Source organism: Notothenia rossii, assembly GCF_949606895.1.
Source record: "Notothenia rossii genome assembly, chromosome: 9".
Classification (NCBI taxonomy): domain Eukaryota; kingdom Metazoa; phylum Chordata; class Actinopteri; order Perciformes; family Nototheniidae; genus Notothenia; species Notothenia rossii.
The window spans coordinates 68,138,417-68,152,443 of NC_136907.1; the positions used below are offsets into that span (position 1 = coordinate 68,138,417).

Here is a 14,027-nt window from a genome sequence, read left to right on the forward strand (position 1 = left end):
GAGTATCCCCACACCCGCCCGGCGCCTCACACCTTGAGCAACTCCGGAGAAGAATAGAGTCCAACCCCTATCCAGAAGTAAGGTTCCAGAGCCGACGCTGTGCGTAGAGGTGAGCCCAACCAGATCCAACTGGTAACGCTCCACCTCCCGCACAAGCTCCGACTCCTTCCCCCCCAGAGAGGTGACGTTCCACGTCCCCAAAGCCAGCTTCTGTCGCCCGGGTCTGGTCCGTCGAGACCCTCTGCCTTCACTGCCACCCTTCTGGCAGCGCACCCGACCCCATTGCTGTTTCCCGTAGGTGGTGGGCCCGCGGGACGGAGAAGCGGAGGTGTTGCCCACGTTGCCTTTTCGGGCTGTGCCCGGCCGGGCTCCGTGGCAAGCCCGGCCACCAGACGCTCGCCGACGAGTCCTCCTTCTGGGCCTGGCTCCAGAAGGGGACCCCGGGCTTCCTCCGGGCCGGGTATCCTCACTTCGTGTGTCGTCTTTCATGAGGTCTTTTGAACCAATCTTAGTCTGGCCCCTTGCCTGAGACCAATTTGCCATGGGAGACCCTACCAGGAACACAAGGTTCCAGACAACACAGCCCCCAGGTTCACCAGGGCACACAAACCTCTCTACCACGGTAAGGTGCTGGTTCTTCAGAGAGCTGCAGACATTTTTTTTTAAAACACACCGCACATTATTTATACATAAATGAAGTCTTTCCAAAAATAAAAGTTTAATGACAAGAAGAGGAATCAATATCAACACCAATACAATATTTATTTGGATAACAATGATGTTCCAAGTTGATAAACTAGATAAAATAACACACTTTAAACGATGCTGTGTACTAATCTATAATCTGTATCAATTTTGAATCTGTGTAGCACAAAATGGTATTATGACACCTTCTTGATCATTTTTTTTAATTCAGAGCTTCTCACAAAGCTTTTTGTTTGTCATAAAGGTAAGTTGGTCAAAAAATGCTTTGATAATGCTGACACACAGTGCTTTTAAATTCCTTTAATCAGTACAAATTTACAAAGTCATTTAGGGCCTCCACCGTGTCCTTGATAGAGCCCTTGCTTGAGTAAATTGGGGCAGATTTAATGAGTTTATATTTGTGTAATAATTAGTCCTATTTTAAGTCGTTATGTTAATGTTTAACAGGGATCTAAAAAAAACATATCTGTCTTTTTGTATATGCTGTATTCGTGAGTCTCGTGACTGATACACCAAGTCAATGAGGACATCTAGCGTCCATTACATGTGCTGCTCATAGGACGTAGAGTAATAGGACTTCTATTATTCTTTATTCTATGTCAAGATTGGTGCATTGTATCCTAACATAAAGTTGTAATACTGTTTATTTTAAAATACAAAGAATAAATAAACATTTAAATTAACGCTGTCACTGAGAAATCGTTTTTTTACTGAGGAGAAATGATAACCGGACACAGCCCACTATGCTCCGGTCACATGCTTCTCAAGCTGGATCACCTGACATCATCCAGCTTCTCCTTTTGATGCTGTGTCTCCTCCATCGACTCATAGTGATTCTTCAAACAGTATTATTTCGTTCGCTTAACTTTTCTGGCTTCAAATTGTATCTTTGAGCCGAGGATATCTCTCTGATCCTGCAGGTTAAAGCAACGGGTAGATGCTGCTAGAGTGCATGATGAACGGACACGCTATTCTGTATACGGGGGTCACTGTGGCCTTCTGGAGCACCATACTAATCGTCGGTAAGATTATATGTTTTCCTTCAAGAAATTGTCAGAATATTGGACTCAATGAATTAAATATTCTGTTTCCTAATCAAATGCAACAATACCAGCCATATCAGCATGTCTTTATTCACGGCAAAGCCCGTTTTGATCGTGTTTGACAGCTATAAAATGGGACCTGTCTAAACCATGGGACAAGAGTGTTTGCGGCTGTTTCCATTTTGTTTGCTAGCTTCTCTTGAGAGCGAAAATTGTTAATGTTGGGGAACAATAATATTCATACATGCTGGTAATAATACCCCGAAGACGGTAAAAAAGACCTTGTTGCTGAGTGTTTTGACATGTATTATAGCTATTATTTAACACAAGACACCGGATCGTGCATCCTAGTTAGCCGTTAGCATGTATTTAAAGCTAATGACAGGTAGCTCATAGCTAGCGTTAAGGTATGCAGCAGAAATGTCACACGTTTACACATTGGAAAACATTGTTTACTATGTATGTTGACTAGATGAAGACTTTTGCTAGTGGGAGTTTTAATGAAATCCCGGGTTGTTCTTTTAATGGTTTATGTTGGTACATTTGGCTAAGCTAACGTTAGCTGGCTAGCTGTTCCTCTAACAGCTGACTGAACAGGAACTGCAGCAATGTTCACGTGAGAGTGAGCTATCACACTAAAGCAACAACTTCTATCCATTTCTTTAGCACATACATGTGACATTTACACGTTGTTCAGGAACACAACGTCTATTAAAGCAGTAACATACTGTAAATGTCTCTCCTTAAGGGCTGAACTCTACACTTAAAGCCAAACATACTTATAAATATGCATCTGAATGACCCTTTTAACACTTTCTCATCTAATTTAATACATTTATTTTTTCCATAGGTACCTGCTATACCATATTTGACCTTGGATTCCGCTTTGATGTGGCATGGTAAGCAATATTGGATTCAAGCATTATAATCACTAGACATTTCTGAACAAGGATCAAATACTCTTAGTCATTTTATTTAGTTGCATGAGCCTATCCTGAAAAGTAGAAACGAAAAGTGTTATGGTAACATAACTTCCTGGACTTTTGCTTAAGTGCAATAATACTATGATTGTTCCTCATAACAAATACCAGTTTATGGCTGTTTAACATAGCACATTACTGTTGCAATTCATTGTATCTTGTCTTTGTGAGGTTGGCACTTTCCTTCACGTGACGTAAAATGTAGTTGTTTTAATTATATGCAAGTATAAAATTCAGATCAGAATGAATTGTCCTCAAACCAAGCATTAGTATTTTTCTGCTTTACAATTTTGCGTATAAAGTATTGTCTTCATCATCTGTACGTCTCTACTTCAGGTTCCTCACAGAGACTTCTCCTTTCATGTGGGCCAATCTGGGCATTGGCTTGGCCATCTCTCTGTCTGTGGTGGGAGCAGCCTGGTGAGTAGCTAACACAACAAACTCTAAAGTTTAAATAGTTATTTCTTAAGTTAGCCAGAGGTGGTGGTGTTTTAAGGCCTAGAATGCTCTGGCCTATTATAACATAGTTTCCTCTTTCTTGAAACACTCAAGTATCATCATGTGGAAATGTGGAACTGGAAAATCTTAGATTTTGCAACATAGGAACACTTTTGAGAATCTTTCGGATGGAGATTGGAGCTTTTTTAGTCTCTCAGGTTGGTGTTGAGCTTGATAATTAGCTATACTATCAGGTATAACAAAACACATGTGATGTTCCTTTTTACATTGACTTCAAGGGTGGTGTGATAAATATTAAAGACTTTAAAGAACTACCACTGAAGCTTGACTGGTCCATAGCCTCACACCACCTTACATCTTCTATTAAAAGTGGCTGTTGAACGCACAACTGAGGGCTGAGGTGCATGTACACTTAAATGTAGGATTCCTTTCCTCGAATAAACATCGCAGAGTAACAAAATAGCCATTGTTTTACAAATTAACGATTATAATATATATTTTGTTTTACTCCAATGTGATAGTGACATTGTTGGCTTTGCTTTGCATTGCTGCTTTCAAAACCTTATTCCTCTGCTTGTGGATGGAAATAAATCATGGGAGAAAAGTGTGGAGAAGCTGCCACTAAATGGGGGAAATCATTGATTCACCAGCATGAGCAGCCAGTCAGAGAGCTCTCCAAAGGACTTCCTCTGATGCAGAACTGGCTGTACAGCTGCAGATAAGGGCACATTCAAGCCAATGTTGTGGAACCAGAAGAGCTAACATTTTCCTCAGTCTGACTTTTATACATTATTTTTGGATCTGCCAATTGTTGTCATTTTCACACTGGTCATGTTGTATGTGTGATTATTATCTGATTATCGTGTTTGTTTTCAAGGGGGATCTACATCACCGGCTCAAGCATCATTGGTGGTGGTGTCAAGGCTCCACGAATTAAAACCAAGAATTTGGTCAGGTAGGTTCATTCAAGAACAAAAAACACTCCTTCCAGCCTTCTTTGCTTTTTGATACCTAATGGATAAGCAGCGTAAAATGACCCAGTGCATTCTGAATCAAGAGCTTAAATATACAGTCTGATGTTTTTATATCTGTAACTTCTCAAATTAGAAGTGCAGCTTTGAACAAGTGTAGGGGAGCTACATAATTGCACTGTGCTAATAAGACTTTAAGTAACAGCAACATCAGGAAAACTTTTATTGGCCATCGCAAAACTATGACTAGCATCGATAAGTGACTTTCAGGCTAGCGGCTAGCCAGTCAATTATGTCATTTTATGGTTACTTGCGAGAACCATTTGCAATCTAAAAGAATGAATTATTTCTCACTCTTTGTTTATTTTTGTATTTCTCCCTCTAGCATCATCTTCTGTGAAGCTGTAGCAATCTATGGGATCATCATGGCAATTGTAATCAGCAACATGGCGGAGGTAAGCATTACCTGTTTTTCTTGTTCCTGATGAAGAACAATGTGAATGTATCTATTTTGCGTCTAGAGGGTATTTAAGACAGGAGCCTGTACATGACATGGCACCGCCTGAATTAAATAATTATACATATGGTGACATTAAGAAGTTTAATATAATTTCAACAACAGTGCGAGGATGTTTTCTCTATGGCTCTAAAAAAGAATCTCTTTCATCTTATAGAGCTTCAGCGGAACAACTCCTGAGACCATTGGGGCAAGGAACTACCAGGCTGGTAAGAAAACAGAACGAAAGCTACTGAAAGCAACACATAAATGAAAAATCCTCTCAAAAAATGTTGGGTTTTGGGCGAATCTTTAAAATTCCTATAGACCCCAAATGCATTTTCACTCATAAAATATTAGGCTTAAAAATACGGTAGTACTACTTTTTTAATAAAAATTGCCCTTCCAGACATTTGAAGACATCAGAACAAGTTTCTTTTAAATTAAATTAAATCTATTTCTCCAAACCTGACAGGGATGTCATTGAGAGAAGTATATTATGTTAATTATGAACAACTTTTTTTTTTTAATGAAGAATAAGAAACTATGCTATGAAATATTGTGGGATTTATTTATAGTTGTGTTTTTTTTGTATACACTTACATTTATATTAATGCTGTCAAAATTATTGCGTTAACGGCGGTAATTAATTTTTTGAATTAATTTCGTTAAAATATTTAACGCATTTAACGCATGTGCAGAATGGCCCGCCCCATACATCCCACCAGTGGCAGCGCTGGGGTAGGCTACAGCCATACCAAGAAATGGCTTAGCCCCACCTTGAAAAATGATGTTAAAGTAAGCAAAATAAAGTCCGCCAACTCGCGCCGAGTAAATTGCACAGACAGCAGTTAGTAAGATTGATTTCAGTAGCCACTTGTCTGGAAATACCGAAGACTAGAAACGGTTTTGAAAACTTTTGTCACGTAGTGATCGTCTTCTCAATAGAACATCTTTGATAATGTCTTCTGGCCAATCAGAATCACCATAACGGCGTGGTGTTGTTGCAGGAAGTCCTGACGGAGAATACTTTTGCTGTAGTACATTCTATATACATCGATACAACATTACGTGTTGATAGAAATCTACACTTAATGAAATAAGACCCCACGGTTTGATGATTGATAGGTGTGTGGGCTGTCTTTCATTTTGACACACAGAACAATGTTATAATAAACATACATACATACATACTGTATGTTAAATGGATGTATCTGCCTTCTTTCATTTATCTTTCCATTCCCACAACAATATACATAAAGAATCATGATTAATTCATTTTTAAGCTGTGATTAATCTGATTAAAAGTTGTAATCGTTTGACAGCCCTAATTTATATAAACCCAAGGATGACATAAATGTGTTTGAATGTATGTGTGTAGACTACTGGAAGAATAGCCAATGCTAGTGCTTATGGAGAACATTGTTAAGTAATTGAGGAAAGAGACGTACACACTCAGGAGTGTGTACGTCTCTTGTTGGTTTTTGTTTTTTTGATTGACCTTAAAAAAAAGTAGTAGCTCTACTCATCTCATTGTACCTGTATAATGACTATAAAGGATTCTATTCTATCTATAAAGTACTTATTCTTTCTTTCTCACAAAGGTTTCTGACTCATTCGATTTGCGTCCCACCAGGTTACTCTATGTTCGGAGCCGGTCTGACTGTGGGCTTCTCCAACCTCTTCTGTGGCATCTGTGTTGGCATCGTGGGCAGCGGAGCAGCGCTGGCTGACGCCCAGAACGGCAGCCTCTTTGTGAAGATCCTCATTGTGGAAATCTTTGGCAGTGCAATTGGCCTGTTTGGTGTCATTGTAGCCATTCTGCAGGTGAATGAGCCAGACGGCTGCTTCTTTTTACCACGCCTTCATTATCTGTCTTCTTCTTCTTAGCAGAGGAAGCTATCCACGGCTTTTGTTTGCAGCTATAGGCTTTTGTTATTGACCATTGCTGCAGAGCTCTGAGAAGTGTCATTGCAAAGTCTAACTGGATCTATAATATGTGGATCTTTCTTTATTTCAAATTTTAACAACTGTTTTCTTTTTTCTCCCTCAGACATCGAAAGTAAAGATGGGTGACTAGAGGATGCACTCCCACGCTGAGAAGATGAAATGACACTGCTGGAAAATAAGATGGATTATTGTGTAAATACGTCGTAAATTATTTAAATGTCTCTATTTGCCTGGTATTGTTTTTAACCATCATTTATGCAAGAGTGGTACGTCCACAACCGACTGTCTCGTCTTGAGAGAAACATCAATGTTGAATAGGAAAAGTGAAGGAGAAAATCTCGAGATGCCAGTGTACATTTTTCTGTGCATTTCTTGATGTAAATGAGTCCCTGTATCCCTCCTTCACTTCAGCTTGATGAGTAGATTTGACATCCACTAACATCAGCCTGTCTGTAGACCTGACCGCTGTAAATACAACTTGCAGCCTTATTATATTGAAGTTGGGGCATTTTCCTGACGTCCTTTATCTCGGACCACTCTTAGATGAATAATGAGTTAAAAATGACACCAGCGTATTTGAAAATATTTGTGTGTGTGCGCGTGCGTGTGTGTATGCTGGACATGTGATCTTTCATTTTTTCCTGTGAAGCATGAGGGTGTTTACCATTGTGTGTATATTACTGTAGCCTGGTTTGTCCTTTTTGTTCTGTTTTTCTAACTGTTCTTTGGTAATAATAAGCAAGTGGTCCTTAATCTACACAGTGGCCCAAATACAGTATTTGTCAGGTCTCACTGTAGAAGTGACAGAATCGGAAGTTTTGAATTGGAGTACTGATCTGAAATCTTTAGTATGGTCACTGAAGAATGCTCCAAGAGAGGCTTAATATAGTAAGATGACAGCCAAGCCGCAGCCCTGCTCTAAATATGTCATCCTGTCAGTCAGTTCCCCAAAATGTTTTGGAGCTTAGATGTCTTCATTTGGATCCATGAGTCTCCTGAACATATCTGCGTGCTATAACTTCCTTGTTCCCCAGAGTGTGCTAGTTTTAATAAGGTTCCTTTTTCTGTCATTTTTAAAAGGATGAAATTAGAAATAAACTTTACTTGGGGGAAGGCGAAGGTAACTGAACAAAAATTGCCATCTGAGTCTCATGTCCCGATTCAACTTCTATTATCTTAGCCAGCAAAGAGGAATTCATTCTAGAGAGGACCACCAGTTTACTCGAGTTCTTCAGAGGACATGTTTTGTACAGAAAGCTTCTCTGACTTTGATTTTCTCAGGAGGTCTGGCACCCAAAGCTATGGAGGCAAAATAAACTTTACATCTACAGATTTGTAGGTATACTTATTTCACACAGAAATTGCATTCTACAAACCTTCACACTTGTTTATTTGTATTGAAAGGTCTTGTTTTGTCTTTTCTTAACATGTCTGTTCTAGTCCGTGTTCCCAAATCATACATTCCTTATTAAAGTAGCTTCATTTGTGCAAAGCTGAGTCTTGCTTGGGAGTACAATGCAATTTGAATGACCAAATAAGAACCATGCTGCAGCACAACTAAGCCATCAATACATCTGTCACTGAAGTTCTCATGTACATCACGCAAGCTGTGCAGTGTTAAGCTGTTTCCCATTGACTTGTAAAAAAGGGTTCTCGTTAGGTAACACTTTATTTTCTTGATGCATCATTCCATTCAGATAGATGACAGACTGTGGATTATTCGAAATGGTCTCAAATCTTTCCTGTAATTATCCCCCTCTGAATCCTAACGTTGGGAAACTGGATTGTCTCATATCTTGGCCTGCCCTCCCAAAGGCGTCAAAGCAGAAGGATTGTCTTTGCCCTGATGATGGATTTGAGATGTTAGTATAGCATTCCTTTGGTGAACCAGGCCCTGTACCAACCCCCAGGCTTTCAGTGAGTGTAGTTGGTACCGTGTGTGCATTATGTTGATGTGATGGTGAGCAGAAAATAAAGTCATTGTTTTTGACATTGTGTATGATAATAAAAGAACAAATCTTCCTTCTGGCTTCATAAATGTCACTGAGAAAATAAAATGGTCCAATCAAGATGTTTTGTTTCTAATTTGTGATCAGTCCTATAGCTACTGTATAACCAAGTGTCCAGTATTCATAAACAGTGCTGTGTACTGTACTCCTTTAAAATGTGAGCTGTAATGTTTGCATGCCTCCACTAGATGGAGCAGAGTACCAAAACATATGTCCTGATTAATCTGCTGCTGTGCACTGAAACTCATCTTAGAAAACAATTTAGCTCACATCCCCTGTTATTATTCAACATAATATTAATTTGTTGATTTGCTTTTAACCTCGATTAAACTGTGAAATTGAATCAAGCAGACTAGCATCAGTATATCATTACTCATTCTCAAAATGATTGTTATGCCTATCTTATCACAGCAATAAAGGGACTATTTGTGAATACGTTTTGAGATGCCAGTTGTTTCAGAACCACTTCAAGGGTGACTAATGGCGTGTCTAAGTGAAGGCAGATCAGAAATGAACTTGATTAACTAAATGGGAAGCAAATCCAAATGTCATAGACATCTTTTAAATTATGGTTTTACACAAAAGACAAACTAAAAATATAAGGTTGAATTATTTTGCGTAATATTTTTATTTTGCATTATGACTTACTCTACTATAACATCTGGATAATATCCTTTAAAACACGAATAAAAGTCCATTGTGGGCTAAACAAAACCCTTAAATTGCATATTTAAAAATGTTAACTATCTAACATCCGGTATGAAATGCAATAAAAAATGTGTATTTTTAAAGAAATTAGATATATGTTCTTATTATTTATTTCGTGTGGATTTCAGAGTAAAAATAGGTTGTCAAAAAATGACCTGGTTCCTTTCCATCAGACAAGCAGAAAGAAAAGCGAACGCATCTGGGCTTCCGTAGAAAGCAGGAGCGAGGGACCTGCTCACTGCCTCAGACTGAGAGCATCCTTTTTCTTTGCTTTCTTACCATCCTCACCAAAACACAGCGAGATGACGGAAAATCGTGAACATAGCATATCTCCACTACTCCCCGGTTTGCGGTAGAAATATCGTTACGGTATAGCCGTTTATGGCTAACGTAAATTATGCTACACAACATGAGGCTGTCTTTTCTGATGAAGAACAGACATTATAGCCTGTCTGTGGAAACAAGAAGAATATAGTTCTCACTAGCATAGCGAGCTGGGCTGAGCCTCGAGCTTTCAGTGTTTTCTTTTTCTTTTTTACAAACACGCCTGACAACAAAATGCTCATTGACAGTTTTATTTTAATTTTTTCTCTTCGGCTGATGTGAATGGAATCAGTGGGCTCCAGTAAAGAAGATGCACAGATAAAAGTGTCCTCTTGACAACATTAAGGTAGGTACTATATGTGCTTTCTGGGATGCATTGTTTCTCTGGGCATCGCATCCACGCTTTTCCTTTGTTTCCTTTTAACCTGCATGTATTTATCCTGCAATCTTATGTTTTTATTCAAGCTTTGAATATTATGGGAATATTCTCGCATGCACTGCCCACTATCTCCTTTTGTTATCATTCACAGTTGATGAACTAGCAGCATCTTTCCACCCGCCATGCTAAGCTCCGCTGCTCCCTGCACTGCTCCTCTACTGTAAATGAGCCAGCGTACAGATGCTGGGGGGGAATATTCAGCCATGCAATATCGGTTTAATTCAGAGATTTAAAATCCAATTTCCCTTTTTCTCACCACATCTCTTTGAATTTGCTTGCACAGTTTCTCACCAAATTAAAAGAAAAATATTCGAAGTCTATGGACTACAGCATCTCTTGTCTTATTGTCTGGTCACAGCACACTATGAGCAAAGTGTGCACAGCCAACCTTACACTGGGGAAATGAGGGAGAAGTAAAAGAGGAGGAGGAGGAGGAGGGGTCTTCTTCATCATGAAGCTTAACCCAACCAGGCGTTTACACAGAAGCTCTGTACCTAAACCATAATCCAATCTGACATCGCTCTCATTTATGACACATCATCTCTTTAGGGCCATACAGGGCTATAGGAGCAAGTGGACTGGAGCTACCCCTCTTTGTGATGTAACTTAGTTCTCCAGGGCAGACTGGCCTCTGGTGTTTCATACAGTTTGCCTTTTGATGCTGTATTGTACACAATGTTTCATCATGTTACATGTTTTATATTCTAAACTATTCATATTTTGGGCATCTCATTCAGCCTGGAGTTTCCCACTTGAACTAACAATCTTAATTCAAGGACCAACTTCTGGTTTCTCTTGAGCGGGTGCTGTTTTTTCTCAATTACCAAGTTTCATCTGGTCTAAGTAAACATCTTCAGTTTTGCAGATATCTCAGTGCAGTTAAGCTCATTCATGTGTGGGGATATTGCGGAAATATGTTTTGGCCATCTGCTGTGAAAACCTGTGGCTTGACTTGAGGCTTATCAGAGAGCAGAGGCAGGTGTGTTTGTTTATTATTTTGTGTTTCTGATTTTTTTTTTCTGTTGAAGGAAATGAAATTGAAATTGGACTATCATTGACGATATTTGAGGGATCCATCCTTTTAACATGATTAATTTCATTTGAACGGAAAACCATTAAATGATGTGATTTTTGGGGCGCCAAAAACTCCCCCTCTAATCAACATTGTGCTTCCTGCTTTTCTGCAATGCATAAGGAAATATTGTTAGGAATTGGATAAGACTTCGATATTGCTCAGCCCCTGTTTAATATATTTGATATGACCTATTTTACTCTTATTAAGGGTGGTACTGTATATTATCAACCTTAGCTTTGTCAGTTAGTTCACTTAGCTATATCAGGCAGTAGTACTCAGTGTAAATATTTAGTAGCATCTAATCGCTACTAGTATTAGCTTGTGGGGGGATCCTGTCTTTACTTGGAGATCAGGGGAACGCAGGGAAGGTGACTGTGGGATTATGTTGTTTACAATTGGAACACATAACCTTGGACAGCATTTACAAATTGTTTAGTTTTTTTCAGCCAAAAACACAGCCTGTGGCATGTAGCTTGTGTGAATACTATGATTAGCACTGTAGATCAACTTGGATTCCTCAGGTTCATATTACATTACATGTTAGATGCTTTTATCCGAATCAACTTACATACTCAATACTGTGGACAATCCCCACAGGAGAAACATTTGGGGTGAAGTGTCTTGCCCAGGGACACAACGACATGCTGACTGCAGTGGGGTTTGAACCTGTGACCCCTGATCCCAACACCAAGGCTATATCCACTTCGCCACATGCCTCATATCTTTTCCTCACCTAGCTAGTCCTAATAGGAAGATATTTGTTGTCATGGGAACTAACCAGGTCAGCCCTGAGTAACTGAAAGTGTGTGTTTTGTTTTCAACTTTTTGTCAGTTTTTGTCTTCTTTAGACTCATGACCACCACCATATACTACTCTTTTGTATTCTGCTTAATAAGATGACTGTTTTCATTGTTGTTATTTTGAAGAGAAATGCCTTGCATAGCTCCATTCAGCTTTAACCTAAAACAGGACTATTCCACCGAGCCCTCCCTGTGCCTCAGGAAGGCTTAAGGTGCCGATCATTAACAACAATGCCGATGGTTTTGAATCTAGCCACACACCATTTCATCTCTCTTTCAGCCTTGTTTTCTATTATGTCTCCCGTATCACAAATAATAAATTGCACAAAATGCGCACCATCCCCATAGGTGGGCTGTTCTGTTTTAAAATGCACTGCCATTTTGGAAAATGGTTGACAAGCTGTAATGGCAAGCCTCCAGGAAATGACTACACCTGGCCGAGTTATAATCCCTCATGTCAACTCCTGTAAATCTACAATTTGATGTATTTATGCTTTAGTTTTTTGTTATTATCGAGGCAAATAAAATAAAGTTTATTAGTGAGTTTTAGAGGTTCGGGAAGACTGATTTTGTTGCTTTCTGAACATTTTATTTGTATTTAACCTTTTATTTAACCAGATAAAAAGCATTGATATAAAATCTCAAAGCCAGGCTAGGTTTTTCCTCTTTGTATTATCTGTGTGCCAAGCTGAGCTAACCAGCCGGCCCTACCTACTCCTTTCCAAAAGCCCAGCTATTAACTAAATAGAGTTACAAAAACATAAGGTTCAAGGTTCTTTATTTGTCATACATTTATATTTATTTATAACATCCAAGGACTCCGGTAGATTAAACCGAGAGCCATTGAAAGCCTAATTGGACAGTAGCGGCCTTAAGCCTAATGTCCCACAGATTTTTTAAGCTAAAAAGAAGATCCTCATTTAAATAAACTGTCTTTAAAACTCCTAACCAAATCCTCATCTCGGCCCCTCTACCCACAATCCTTCTCCCAGTGAAGCCTTCCTTCCGCTGAAGCACATCATTTATTTTTTTGCTCCGTTGCCAAATGAGCAGCTGGATCAGAGAGCGAGAGAGGGAACGAGACATTGAGGAAGAAGAGAGAGAGGTGATGATGTTTCCACTGTAGTCTATGGAGTGTAGCTGCAGACAGGACTTTGTTGTATTTACTTAACGTAGCACTGAAGGAGAATTCCTCCAAAGACATTAAAGGGGCCCTATTATGCTTTTAGGGGTTTCCCTGTCTTGTAGTGTGTTATAGGTTTTCATGCATGTAAATGGTCTGCAAAGGCTAACATCCCAAAGTTCCCTCCAGAGAGTTTTTCTTCCACACACTCCCCACCACCCCGTGCCTGAAATGCCTCCATTGGACATTGCTATGTAATACTCACGCTTGTATTGGCTAGCTCTCCAACACATCGTGCGTGATAGGCTAAGGGGCGGGACATCTCTAAGCAGTTGAACAATCATAAAAACACTGGCCACACAGGCAGTATGAGAAAAATAAAGACCTTTTCGAACAATAAAGCAAGTAAACATGTCACTGGAGAGGAACAAAATACAAATTTCAACTTGAAAATTTGTAAAATAAGGCCCCTTTAAGCATAACGTGATAATACTTTTCTAGCATCAGGAGGGCCATCGAGCACCTCTCCACTCTGTAATTGATTTCATCTGTCTCTCCTCAATTTTGTCTGGAAAAACAAGTTCCAAAAACAAACTCGCCTGGGAGTGGAAGCTTTCAAACAAAGCAGGGCTTACTTGTTCTTCGATGAAAGAAAGCAGAAACAAGGGCAAAGAGGAAATGTTATATCAAGACCTTTTTAAACAGTCCAGCCTTCTTCAGATCACAGACAGCTGAGAGCCAATTTAATATCCGCATGGGCAGAGCTGAGCAGAGAAGGGTTGAGCTCGGAGAACACTCAAGTTTTGTTCTGAATTGCTCGGCTTTTTACTCTCTTCAGTTCTGCCTCCCTCCACTCAGGTCTTTTCATCTTCCCTCTTTCCTTTTTTCTGCTTTGTTCTGTTTTTAGCTCGATGTCTTTGTTGCGTCAGTCAAATACATGCTGGT

The 14,027-nt window shown here is 39.5% G+C and overlaps 2 protein-coding genes across 2 annotated transcripts in view; both read left to right on the top strand.

The window, feature by feature from the left end:
• Positions 1-1,448: 1,448 nt before the first annotated feature.
• Positions 1,449-8,673, top strand: atp6v0b (ATPase H+ transporting V0 subunit b). The gene is made up of 8 exons (XM_079647304.1): positions 1,449-1,727; positions 2,599-2,647; positions 3,065-3,148; positions 4,065-4,142; positions 4,544-4,613; positions 4,833-4,884; positions 6,291-6,481; positions 6,708-8,673. The coding sequence occupies exons 1-8, from the start codon at positions 1,643-1,645 to the stop codon at positions 6,732-6,734; spliced, it is 636 nt and encodes a 211-aa protein (XP_079503430.1). The 5' UTR covers positions 1,449-1,642; the 3' UTR covers positions 6,735-8,673.
• An 870-nt stretch (positions 8,674-9,543) lies between these two features.
• Positions 9,544-14,027, top strand: part of b4galt2 (UDP-Gal:betaGlcNAc beta 1,4- galactosyltransferase, polypeptide 2) — a 144,036-nt gene continuing 139,552 nt past the window's right edge. Inside the window, exon 1 of the mRNA XM_079651873.1 lies at positions 9,544-9,991. The gene's annotated coding sequence lies outside the window, so the exon portion shown is untranslated. The remainder of the gene's footprint in view (positions 9,992-14,027) is intronic.

Excerpts from the sequence above, each read along its gene's own strand:
- atp6v0b (XM_079647304.1), top strand. The coding sequence starts at position 1,643 with ATGCTGCTAGAGTGCATGATGAACGGACACGCTATTCTGTATACGGGG. Across the intron at positions 1,728-2,598 it reads GAGCACCATACTAATCGTCG|GTACCTGCTATACCATATTT; the intron begins GTAAGATTATAT and ends TTTTTTCCATAG. Across the intron at positions 4,885-6,290 it reads GGCAAGGAACTACCAGGCTG|GTTACTCTATGTTCGGAGCC; the intron begins GTAAGAAAACAG and ends GCGTCCCACCAG.